The 12,316-nt window shown below is 50.0% G+C and overlaps 1 protein-coding gene across 1 annotated transcript in view; it reads right to left on the minus strand.

Annotated features, from left to right (window-relative positions):
* Window positions 1-12,316, minus strand: part of LOC121845940 (leucine-rich repeat extensin-like protein 5) — a 92,857-nt gene that overhangs the window by 21,104 nt on the left and 59,437 nt on the right. The window contains exon 2 of the mRNA XM_042318335.1: window positions 1-58. This exon is cut by the window's left edge and continues 564 nt beyond it. Coding sequence (XP_042174269.1) covers window positions 1-58 — 58 coding nt within the window. The remainder of the gene's footprint in view (window positions 59-12,316) is intronic.

A 12,316-nucleotide genomic window follows, 5' to 3' on the forward strand; every position in this document is an offset into this window, starting at 1 on the left:
AGTGTGAGAGGGGACTCTGGGAAGTGTGAGAGGGGACTCTGGGTAGTGTGAGAGGGGACTGGGTAGTGTGAGAGGGGACTCTGGGTAGTGTGAGAGGGGACTCGGTAGTGTGAGAGGGGACTCTGGGTAGTGTGAGAGAGGTAACATGGGGTGACTGGGGCTGGCCTCAGAGCTACTGTAGCCCCTTGTCTTAGTGTCAGTGAGGACAGTGGGGTGACTGAGGCTGGCTGTAGAGCTACTGTAGCTCCTTGTCTTAGTGTCAGAGAGGACTGGGGCTGGCTGTAGAGCTACTGTAGCTCCTTGTCTTAGTGTCAGAGAGGACTGGGGCTGGCTGTAGAGCTACTGTAGCTCCTTGTCTTAGTGTCAGAGAGGACTGGGGGCTGGCTGTAGAGCTACTGTAGCTCCTTGTCTTAGTGTCAGAGAGGACTGGGGCTGGCTGTAGAGCTACTGTAGCTCCTTGTCTTAGTGTCAGAGAGGACTGGGGCTGGCTGTAGAGCTACTGTAGCTCCTTGTCTTAGTGTCAGAGAGGACTGGGGCTGGCTGTAGAGCTACTGTAGCTCCTTGTCTTAGTGTCAGAGAGGACTGGGGCTGGCTGTAGAGCTACTGTAGCTCCTTGTCTTAGTGTCAGAGAGGACTGGGGCTGGCTGTAGAGCTACTGTAGCTCCTTGTCTTAGTGTCAGAGAGGACTGGGGCTGGCTGTAGAGCTACTGCATTCTTCTCCCACTGAAAAAAGACAAAGATATATAAAGACATATTACAACATTTAAGGACATTTAAAGACATTTAAAGACATTTTAAGACATTTCAAGACATATGAAGACATTTAAAAGACATATTAAGACATTTCATGACATTTAAAGACCTACAGGTCAGTCTCTCAGGTCTAAAGACATACAGGTCAGTCTCTCAGATCTAAAGACGTACAGGTCAGTCTCTCAGATCTAAAGACATACAGGTCAGTCTCTCAGTTCTAAAGACCTACCGGTCAGTCTCTCAGATCTAACGTAAAGACATACAGGTCAGTCTCTCAGATCTAACGTAAAGACATACAGGTCAGTCTCTCAGATCTAAAGACCTACAGGTCAGTCTCTCAGTTCTAAAGACCTACCGGTCATCTCTCAGATCTAAAGACATACAGGTCAGTCTCTCAGATCTAACGTAAAGACATACAGGTCAGTCTCTCAGATCTAAAGACCTACAGGTCAGTCTCTCAGATCTAAAGACATACAGGTCAGTCTCTCAGATCTAAAGACCTACAGGTCAGTCTCAGTTCAAAAGACATACTTGTCAGTCTCTCAGATCTAAAGACCTACAGGTCAGTCTCTCAGTTCTAAAGACCTACTGGTCAGTCTCTCAGATCTAACGTAAAGACATACAGGTCAGTCTCTCAGATCTAAAGACATACAGGTCAGTCTCTCAGATCTAAAGACATACAGGTCAGTCTCTCAGATCTAAAGACATACAGGTCAGTCTCTCAGATCTAAAGACATACAGGTCAGTCTCTCAGATCTAAAGACATACAGGTCAGTCTCTCAGATCTAAAGACATACAGGTCAGTCTCTCAGATATAAAGACATACAGGTCAGTCTCTCAGATCTAAAGACATACCGGTCAGTCTCTCAGATCTAAAGACATACAGGTCAGTCTTTCAGATCTAAAGACATACCGGTCAGTCTCTCAGATCTAAAGACATACAGGTCAGTCTCTCAGATCTAAAGACATACAGGTCAGTCTCTCAGATCTAAAGACATACAGGTCAGTCTCTCAGATCTAACGTAAAGACATACAGGTCAGTCTCTCAGATCTAAAGACATACAGGTCAGTCTCTCAGATCTAAAGACATACAGGTCAGTCTCTCAGATCTAAAGACATACAGGTCAGTCTCTCAGATCTAACGTAAAGACATACAGGTCAGTCTCTCAGATCTAAAGACCTACAGGTCAGTCTCTCAGATCTAAAGACATACCGGTCAGTCTCTCAGATCTAAAGACATACAGGTCAGTCTCTCAGATCTAAAGACATACAGGTCAGTCTCTCAGATCTAAAGACCTACAGGTCAGTCTCTCAGTTCTAACGTAAAGACATACAGGTCAGTTTCTCAGATCTAAAGACATACCGGTCCGTCTCTCAGATCTAACGTAAAGACATACAGGTCAGTTTCTCAGATCTAAAGACATACCGGTCAGTCTCTCAGATCTAAAGACCTACAGGTCAGTCTCTCAGATCTAAAGACATACCGGTCAGTCTCAGTTCTAAAGACATACCGGTCAGTCTCTCAGATCTAACGTAAAGACATACCGGTCAGTCTCTCAGATCTAAAGACATACAGGTCAGTCTCTCAGATCTAAAGACATACAGGTCAGTCTCAGATCTAAAGACATACCGGTCAGTCTCTCAGATCTAAAGACCTACAGGTCAGTCTTTCAGATCTAAAGACATACCGGTCCGTCTCAGTTCAAAAGACATACTGGTCAGTCTCTCAGATCTAACGTAAAGATACATACGAGTAAGAGCTCTCTGTGTTGGTGATTTAGAGAGAGAGAGATAGAGAGACAGATTATATTGGGGTAGAGGACAAGTTGACAGGAGGCCCCTGCTGAATTTTAATCCTGCCAGGGGTCAGCAAGGGTCTCACACACACACACACATACACCCAGGCACGCACGCAGACACACACACACACACACACACACACACACACACACACACACACACACACACACACACACCACACAGGCACGCACGCAGACACACAACACACACACACACACACACACACACACACACACACAGGCACGCACGCAGACACGCAAACACACACACACGCAAACACGCACACACACACACACACAGGCACGCACGCAGACACGCAAACACACACACACACACACACACACACACACACACACACACACACACACACACACACAGGCACGCACGCAGACAAGCAAACACACACACACACAGTCGGCTCTGTTGAATGCAGAACACAAGACAGTGGAGCGTCTGTCTGGGTCCTATTTCCTCCTTCAACACTCTGTACATGGAAATGCCTGAAATGACTGTACATTCCTAGGACCCAGACAGACGCTCCACTGTCCTGTGTTCTGCCTTCATCAGAGACTGTACATTCCTAGGACCCAGACAGACGCTCCACTGTCCTGTGTTCTGCCTTCATCAGAGACTGTACATTCCTAGGACCCAGACAGACATTCTACTGTCCTGTGGTCCTTCATCAGAGACTGTACATTCCTAGGACCCAGACAGACGCTCCACTGTCCTGTGGTCTGTATACAACAGACTGTACATTCCTAGGACCCAGACAGACGCTCCAATGTCCTGTGGTCTGCCTTCATCAGAGACTGTACATTCCTAGGACCCAGACAGACGCTCCACTGTCCTGTGTTCTGCCTTCATCAGAGACTGTACATTCCTAGGACCCAGACAGACGCTCCACTGTCCTGTGTTCTGCCTTCATCAGAGACTGTACATTCCTAGGACCCAGACAGACGCTCCACTGTCCTGTGGTCTGTATTCAACAGACTGTACATTCCTAGGACCCAGACAGACGCTCCACTGTCCTGTGGTCTGCCTTCATCAGAGACTGTACATTCCTAGGACCCAGACAGACGCTCCACTGTCCTGTGTTCTGCCTTCATCAGAGACTGTACATTCCTAGGACCCAGACAGACGCTCCACTGTCCTGTGGTCTGCCTTCATCAGAGACGGTACATTCCTAGGACCCAGACAGACGTTCTACTGTCCTGTGGTCTGTATTCAACAGACTGTACATTCCTAGGACCCAGACAGACGCTCCACTGTCCTGTGGTCTGCCTTCATCAGAGACTGTACATTCCTAGGACCCAGACAGACGTTCTACTGTCCTGTGGTCTGTATTCAACAGACTGTACATTCCTAGGACCCAGACAGACGCTCCACTGTCCTGTGTTCTGCCTTCATCAGAGACTGTACATTCCTAGGACCCAGACAGACGCTCCAATGTCCTGTGGTCTGCCTTCATCAGAGACTGTACATTCCTAGGACCCAGACAGACGCTCCACTGTCCTGTGTTCTGCCTTCATCAGAGACTGTACATTCCTAGGACCCAGACAGACGCTCCACTGTCCTGTGTTCTGCCTTCATCAGAGACTGTACATTCCTAGGACCCAGACAGACGTTCTACTGTCCTGTGGTCTGTATTCAACAGACTGTACATTCCTAGGACCCAGACAGACACTCCACTGTCCTGTGGTCTGCCTTCATCAGAGACTGTACATTCCTAGGACCCAGACAGACGCTCCACTGTCCTGTGTTCTGCCTTCATCAGAGACTGTACATTCCTAGGACCCAGACAGACGCTCCACTGTCCTGTGTTCTGCCTTCATCAGAGACTGTACATTCCAGTCAGTCCCTGAGCAGAGTGGAATTCATAACATCTGGCAACATAAGGAATCACATACTCTGCGCCTGAAGTCGACAGTTAGTTTACGTGCCAAGTGGGACACTATTCCTTCTATAGGGCCCATAGGGCTCAGTTCAAAGTAGTGCACTACGTAGGGAATGGCATACCGTTTGGGACGTACACTTAGTTCTAACATGGCTGTCTAAAAAGAAATAGAGAGTGAGAGACTCATTGAGCATAGCCTTGCTATTGAGAAAGGCTGCCATAGGCAGTATTCTCTAAGACAGAGAATACCGGAGACCATTACCGGAGACAAATAACAAAGTACGCGCACTCACCGGAACGCGCAACACACACTACAGCCAAAATGGGAGCCACTTACTAAAACTTTAAATTCTAGCTAATTTTTCAACAAACAAGCCTGAAACTCTTTCTAAAGACTGTTGACATCTAGTGGAAGCCCTAGGAACTGCAATCTGGGAGGTATTCCTTTTATATTCCCATTGACAGCCATAGTAATCAAGGATGAGCTGGAGAAAAAACATTCTGGATGGATGGTCCTTGGGTTTTTGCCTGCCATATCAGATATTTTTTACTCAACATAACTATACTCATACTGGAAACTTTAGAGTGTCTCCTATCCAATACTACCAAATAAATGCATTTCTGGGCCTGAGTAGATTCTGGGCCTGAGTAACAGGCAGTTTACTTTGGGCACCTCATTCATCCAAACTTCCAAATACTGCCCCCTAGCCCGAAGAAGTAAAATTCTACAACCACCTAAAAGAAAGTGATTCCCAAACTTTCCATAACAAAGCTACCACCTACAGAGAAGTTAAACTGGAGAAGAGTCCCCCAAACAAACTGGTCCTGGGGTTCTGTTCACAAACGCAAACACACCCCACAGAGCCCCAGGACAGCAGCACAATTAGACCCAATCAAATAATGAGAAAACAAAAAGATAATTACTTGACACAATGGAAAGAATTAACAAAAAAAACTGAGCAATCTAGAATGCTATTTGGCCCTAAACAGAGAGTACACAGAGACAGAATACATGACCTAAACTTAAGGAAAGCTTTGACTACGTACAGACTCAGTGAGCATAACCTTGCTATTGAGAAAGGCTGCCGAAGGCAGACATGGCTCTCAAGAGAAGACAGGCTATGTGCTCACTGCCCACAAAATGAGGTGGAAACTGAGCTGCACTTCCTAACCTACTGCCAAATGTATGACCATATTAGAGACACATATTTCCTCAGATTACACAGATCCACAAAGAATTTGAAAACAAACCCAATTTTGATAAACTCCATTATCTACAGGGTGAAATTCCACAGTGTTCCATCACAGCAGCAAGATTTGTGACCTGTTGCCACAAGGAAAAGGTCAACCAGTGAAGAACAAACACCATTGTAAATACAACCCATATTTATGCTTATTTATTTTCCCTTTTGTACTTTAACCATTTGTACATCGTTACAACACTGTATACAGTATATACATAATATGACATGTCTTTATTCTTTTGTAACTTGTGTGAGTGTAATATTTATTGATTATTTCACTATTGTATATTGTCTACTTCACCTGCTTTGGCAACGTTAAAATATGTTTCCCATGCCAATAAAGCTCTTTGAATTGAATTGAGGGATGGAGGGAGGGAGGGAGAGAGAGAGAGAGAGAGAGTGGGAGAGAGCAGAATAAATTCAGCATCTCGGGTTGCTAAGCTGTGCTGAGCTGAGCTGTGGTGGCCTGGAGAGTGTGAATGCAGCAGCTGGGTGCCACTCTGTGAACTTGGTCATCAATAAATGATCAGAGACTGCCATCTGGAGAGAGAGGACCCAGCCAGAGACAGGGACAGGGTCGGAGAGAGGGCCCAGCCAGAGACAGAGACAGGGTAAGAGAGAGAGGGTCCAGCCAGAGACAGGGACAGAGACAGAGAGAGAGGGCCCAGCCAGAGACAGGGACAGAGACAGGGTCAGAGAGAGAGAGCCCAGCCAGAGACAGGGACAGGGACAGAGACAGAGAGAGAGGGCCCAGCCAGAGACAGGGACAGGGTAAGAGAGAGAGGGTCCAGCCAGAGACAGGGACAGAGACAGAGAGAGAGGGCCCAGCCAGAGACAGGGACAGGGTCAGACTGAGAGGGCCCAGCCAGAGACAGGGACAGAGACAGAGAGAGAGGGCCCAGCCAGAGACAGGGACAGGGTCAGACTGAGAGGGCCCAGCCAGAGACAGGGACAGGGTCAGAGAGAGAGGGCCCAGCCAGAGACAGGGACAGAGACAGGGTCAGAGAGAGAGGGCCCAGCCAGAGACAGGGACAGGGTCAGACTGAGAGGGCCCAGCCAGAGACAGGGACAGGGTCAGGGAGAGAGGGCCCAGCCAGAGACAGGGACAGGGTCAGACTGAGAGGGCCCAGCCAGAGACAGGGACAGGGTCAGAGAGAGAGGGCCCAGCCAGAGACAGGGATAGAGACAGAGATAGAGCCAGAGACAGAGACAGGGACAGAGACAGGGACAGCGACAGAGACAGGGACATAGACAGAGAGAGAGACAGAGACAGGGACAGAGACAGGGACAGAGACAGAGACAGAGACAGGACAGGGACAGGGACAGGGACAGAGAGAGAGAGAGAGACAGAGACAGAGACAGAGACAGAGACAGAGACAGAGACAGAGACAGAGACAGAGACAGAGACAGAGACAGAGACAGGGACAGGGACAGAGACAGAGACAGGAGACAGAGCCAGAGCCAGAGCCAGAGCCAGAGCCAGAGCCAGAGCCAGAGCCAGAGCCAGAGACAGGGACAGGACAAAGACAAAGACAAAGACAAAGACAAAGACAGGGACTGGGACAGAGACAGAGACAGAAAAAGGGACAGGGACAGGGACAGAGACAGGACAGAGACAGAGACAGAGACAGAGACAGAGACAGAGACAGGGACAGGGACAGTGACAGTGACAGGGACAGTGACAGGGACAGGGACAGAGGCCGGGACAGAGAGAGGGACAGGGACAGGGACAGACGCAGGGACAGAGAGAGAGAGAGAGGGACAGCGACAGAGACAGGGACAGGGACAGAGGCAGGGACAGAGAGAGAGAGAGAGGGACAGAGACAGAGACAGAGACAGGGACAGGAACAGAGGCAGGGACAGAGAGAGAGAGAGAGAGAGAGAGAGAGAGGGACAGCGACAGAGACAGAAGCAGAGATCGAGACAGAGACAGGGACAGAGACAGGGAGAGAGACCGAGACAGAGACAAGGACAGAGCAGCACAGGACAGGCCACACACACAAACACACACAAACACACACACACACACAACTCTGAAGGCCACCAATCAGCAGTAAGGAGCGAGAGACAATAGTCTACACATTGATCACAAAGCTAAATGGGGAGGACTTCCATTTTGCCCTGGTCTGTGACTGACGCTGTCGTATGTGTGGCGGTACTGAGGCTGCCCTGACATTCTCTGACCCCTTTAGTCCCACGCAACGCGACTTCTCCTGAATATGAGTCTTTGATTCTCTCACTGACTCCACTATTGTCCACCTCATTAATAATGGAAAATATATAAGTTATACAGAAATCATGCTGATTTGCTGCGATCTAACTTCTATTTGACATTTGTCTATGTTTGGGGCCTTAAAGACCAAACTCTGTTTTCACCATGAAAGGTCCCCTGGTGCTGATTGTAGAAGATCAAGCTGAAATTAAAGTTGTTTTGGATAAAGACATTATTTGACTGAGATTATAAGAGACGTCATCAAACGATCATCTTTAAAGTTCTGCTTCATTCAAAAACACTGCTACTATACGTTCTCTATGGAGCTAAACATGAATTAGTCTGTTGTGTTAATGTAGTTATCAGACTGGATCTCTGTAGTCTGTTGTGTTAATGTAGTTATCAGACTGGGTCTCTGTAGTCTGTTGTGTTAATGTAGTTATCAGACTGGGTCTCTGTAGTCTGTTGTGTTAATGTAGTTATCAGACTGGGTCTCTGTAGTCTGTTGTGTTAATGTAGTTATCAGACTGGGTCCCTGTAGTCTGTTGTGTTAATGTAGTTATCAGACTGGGTCTCTGTAGTCTGTTGTGTTAATGTAGTTATCAGACTGGGTCTCTGTAGTCTGTTGTGTTAATGTAGTTATCAGACTGGGTCCCTGTAGTCTGTTGTGTTAATGTAGTTATCAGACTGGGTCTCTGTAGTCTGTTGTGTTAATGTAGTTATCAGACTGGGTCCCTGTAGTCTGTTGTGTTAATGTAGTTATCAGACTGGGTCTCTGTAGTCTGTTGTGTTAATGTAGTTATCAGACTGGGTCCCTGTAGTCTGTTGTGTTAATGTAGAGTTACCAGACTGGGTCCCTGTAGTCTGTTGTGTTAATGTAGAGTTACCAGACTGGGTCCCTGTAGTCTGTTGTGTTAATGTAGAGTTATCAGACTGGGTCCCTGTAGTCTGTTGTGTTAATGTAGAGTTACCAGACTGGGTCCCTGTAGTCTGTTGTGTTAATGTAGAGTTACCAGACTGGGTCCCTGTAGTCTGTTGTGTTAATGTAGTTACCAGACTGGGTCCCTGTAGTCTGTTGTGTTAATGTAGTTATCAGACTGGGTCCCTGTAGTCTGTTGTGTTAATGTAGTTATCAGACTGGGTCCCTGTAGTCTGTTGTGTTAATGTAGAGTTACTGTACCTACTCCGGTGTCTATTAGAAATACATAAATGAGTCCCAAATGGGACCCTATTCCCATATATATAGTGGACGACTTTTGTACCGAGCTCATTAAAAGTAGTGCACTTTGTAGTGAATATCGTGTAACAGAACTTTTTGAAAAGAAGTTTTATTACCAGCCAAGGACTCTGGACAAAGTGCCCGGAGGGGCCAGCCAAGGACTCTGACAAAGTTTCCGGAGAGAGGGGCCTGCCAAGGACTCTGACCAAGTGTCTGGAGAGAGGGGCCAGCCAAGGACTCTGACAAAGTGTCCGGAGAGAGGGGCCAGCAAAGGACTCTGACAAAGTGTCCGGAGAGAGGGGCCAGCCAGGGACTCTGACAAAGTGTCTCGTGAGAGTGGCCAGCAAAAGACTCTGACAAAGTGTCCGAAGAGAGGGGCAGCCAGGGACTCTGACAAAGTGTCCGGAGAGAGGGGCCAGCCAGGGACTCTGACAAAGTGTCTGGAGAGAGGGGCCAGCCAAGGACTCTGACAAAGTGTCCGGAGAGAGGGGCCAGCCAAGGACTCTGACAAAGTGTCCGGAGAGAGGGCCAGCCAAGGACTCTGACAAAGTGTCCGGAGAGAGGGGCCAGCCAGGGACTCTGACAAAGTGTCCGGAGAGAGGGGCCAGCCAAGGACTCTGACAAAGTGTCCGAAGAGAGGGGCCAGCCAAGGACTCTGACAAAGTGTCCGAAGAGAGGGGCAAGCCAGGGACTCTGACAAAGTGTCTCGTGAGAGGGGCAAGCAAAGGACTCTGACAAAGTGTCCGAAGAGAGGGGCCAGCCAAGGACTCTGACAAAGTGTCCGGAGAGAGGGGCCAGCCAAGGACTCTGACAAAGTGTCCGGAGAGAGAGCCAGCCAAGGACTCTGACAAAGTGTCCGGAGAGATGGGCCAGCCAAGGACTCTGACAAAGTGTCTGGAGAGAGGGGCCAGCCAAGAACTCTGACAAAGTGTCCGGAGAGAGGGGCCAGCCAAGGACTCTGACAAAGTGTCCGGAGAGAGGGCCAGCCAAGGACTCTGACAAAGTGTCCGGAGAGATGGGCCAGCCAATTACTCTGACAAAGTTTCCAGAGAGAGGGGCCAACCAGTGACTCTGACAAAGTGTCCGGAGAGAGGGGCCAGCCAAGGACTCTGACAAAGTGTCCGAGAGAGGGGCCAGCCAAGGACTCTGACAAAGTGTCCGAAGAGAGGGGCCAGCCAGGGACTCTGACAAAGTGTCCGGAGAGAGGGGCCAGCCAGGGACTCTGACAAAGTGTCCGGAGAGAGGGGCCAGCCAAGGACTCTGACAAAGTGTCCGGAGAGAGGGGCCAGCCAAGAACTATGACAAAGTGTCCAGAGAGAGGGGCCAGCTAAGGACTCTGACAAAGTGTCGGGAGAGAGGGGCCAGCCAGGGACTCTGACAAAGTGTCCGGAGAGATGGGCCAGCCAAGGACTCTGACAAAGTGTCCAGAGAGAGGGGCAAGCCAAGGACTCTGACAAAGTGTCCGGAGAGATGGGCCAGCCAAGGACTCTGACAAAGTGTCCGGAGAGATGGGCCAGCCAAGGACCCTGACAAAGTGTCCGGAGAGAGGGGCCAGCCAGGGACTCTGACAAAGTGTCTCGTGAGAGGGGCCAGCAAAGGACTCTGACAAAGTGTCCGAAGAGAGGGGCCTGCCAAGGACTCTGACAAAGTGTCCGGAGAGATGGGCCAGCCAAGGACTCTGACAAAGTGTCCGAGAGAGGGGCCAGCAAGGACTCTGACAAAGTGTCCGGAGAGAGGGGCCAGCCAAGGACTCTGACAAAGTGTCCGGAGAGATGGGCCAGCCAAGGACTCTGACAAAGTGTCCGGAGAGAGGGGCCAGCCAAGGACTCTGACAAAGTGTCCGGAGAGAGGAGCAGCCAAGGACTCTGACAAAGTGTCCGGAGAGATGGGCCAGCCAAGGACTCTGACAAAGTGTCTGGAGAGAGGGGCCAGCCAAGAACTCTGACAAAGTGTCCGGAGAGAGGGGCCAGCCAAGGACTCTGACAAAATGTCCGGAGAAAGGGGCCAGCCAAGGACTCTGACAAAGTGTCTGGAGAGAGGGGCCAGCCAAGGACTCTGACAAAGTGTCCGGAGAGAGGGGCCAGCCAAGGACTCTGACAAAGTGTCCGGAGAGAGGGGCCAGCCAAGGACTCTGACAAAGTGTCCGGAGAGAGGGGCCAGCCAGGGACTCTGACAAAGTGTCCGGAGAGAGGGGCCAGCCAGGGACTCTGACAAAGTTTCCGGAGAGAGGGGCCAACCAGGGACTCTGACAAAGTGTCCGGAGAGAGGGGCCAGCCAAGGACTCTGACAAAGTGTCCGAAGAGAGGGGCCAGCCAAGGACTCTGACAAAGTGTCCGAAGAGAGGGGCAAGCCAGGGACTCTGACAAAGTGTCTTGTGAGAGGGGCAAGCAAGGACTCTGACAAAGTGTCAGAGAGAGGGGCCAGCCAAGGACTCTGACAAAGTGTCCGGAGAGATGGGCCAGCCAAGGACTCTGACAAAGTGTCCGGAGAGAGAGCAGCCAAGGACTCTGACAACGTGTCCGGAGAGATGGGCCAGCCAAGGACTCTGACAAAGTGTCTGGAGAGAGGGGCCAGCCAAGAACTCTGACAAAGTGTCCGGAGAGAGGGGCCAGCCAGGACTCTGACAAAGTGTCCGGAGAGAGGGGCCAGCCAAGGACTCTGACAAAGTGTCCGGAGAGATGGGCCAGCCAATTACTCTGACAAAGTTTCCAGAGAGAGGGTCCAACCAGTGACTCTGACAAAGTGTCCGGAGAGAGGGGCCAGCCAAGGACTCTGACAAAGTGTCCAAAGAGAGGGGCCAGCCAAGGACTCTGACAAAGTGTCCGAAGAGAGGGGCCAGCCAAGGACTCTGACAAAGTGTCCGGAGAGAGGGGCAAGCCAGGGACTCTGACAAAGTGTCTCGTGAGAGGGGCCAGCAAAGGACTCTGACAAAGTGTCCGGAGAGAGGGGCCAGCCAGGGACTCTGACAAAGTGTCTCGTGAGAGGGGCCAGCAAAGGACTCTGACAAAGTGTCCGAAGAGAGGGGCCAGCCAAGGACTCTGACAAAGTGTCCGGAGAGATGGGCCAGCCAAGGACTCTGACAAAGTGTCCGGAGAGAGGGGCCATCCAAGGACTCTGACAAAGTGTCCAGAGAGAGGGGCCAGCCAAGGACTCTGAAAAAGTGTCCGGAGAGAGGGAGCAGCCATGGACTCTGA

Source organism: Oncorhynchus tshawytscha, unplaced genomic scaffold (genome assembly GCF_018296145.1).
Source record: "Oncorhynchus tshawytscha isolate Ot180627B unplaced genomic scaffold, Otsh_v2.0 Un_scaffold_6295_pilon_pilon, whole genome shotgun sequence".
NCBI lineage: Eukaryota > Metazoa > Chordata > Actinopteri > Salmoniformes > Salmonidae > Oncorhynchus > Oncorhynchus tshawytscha.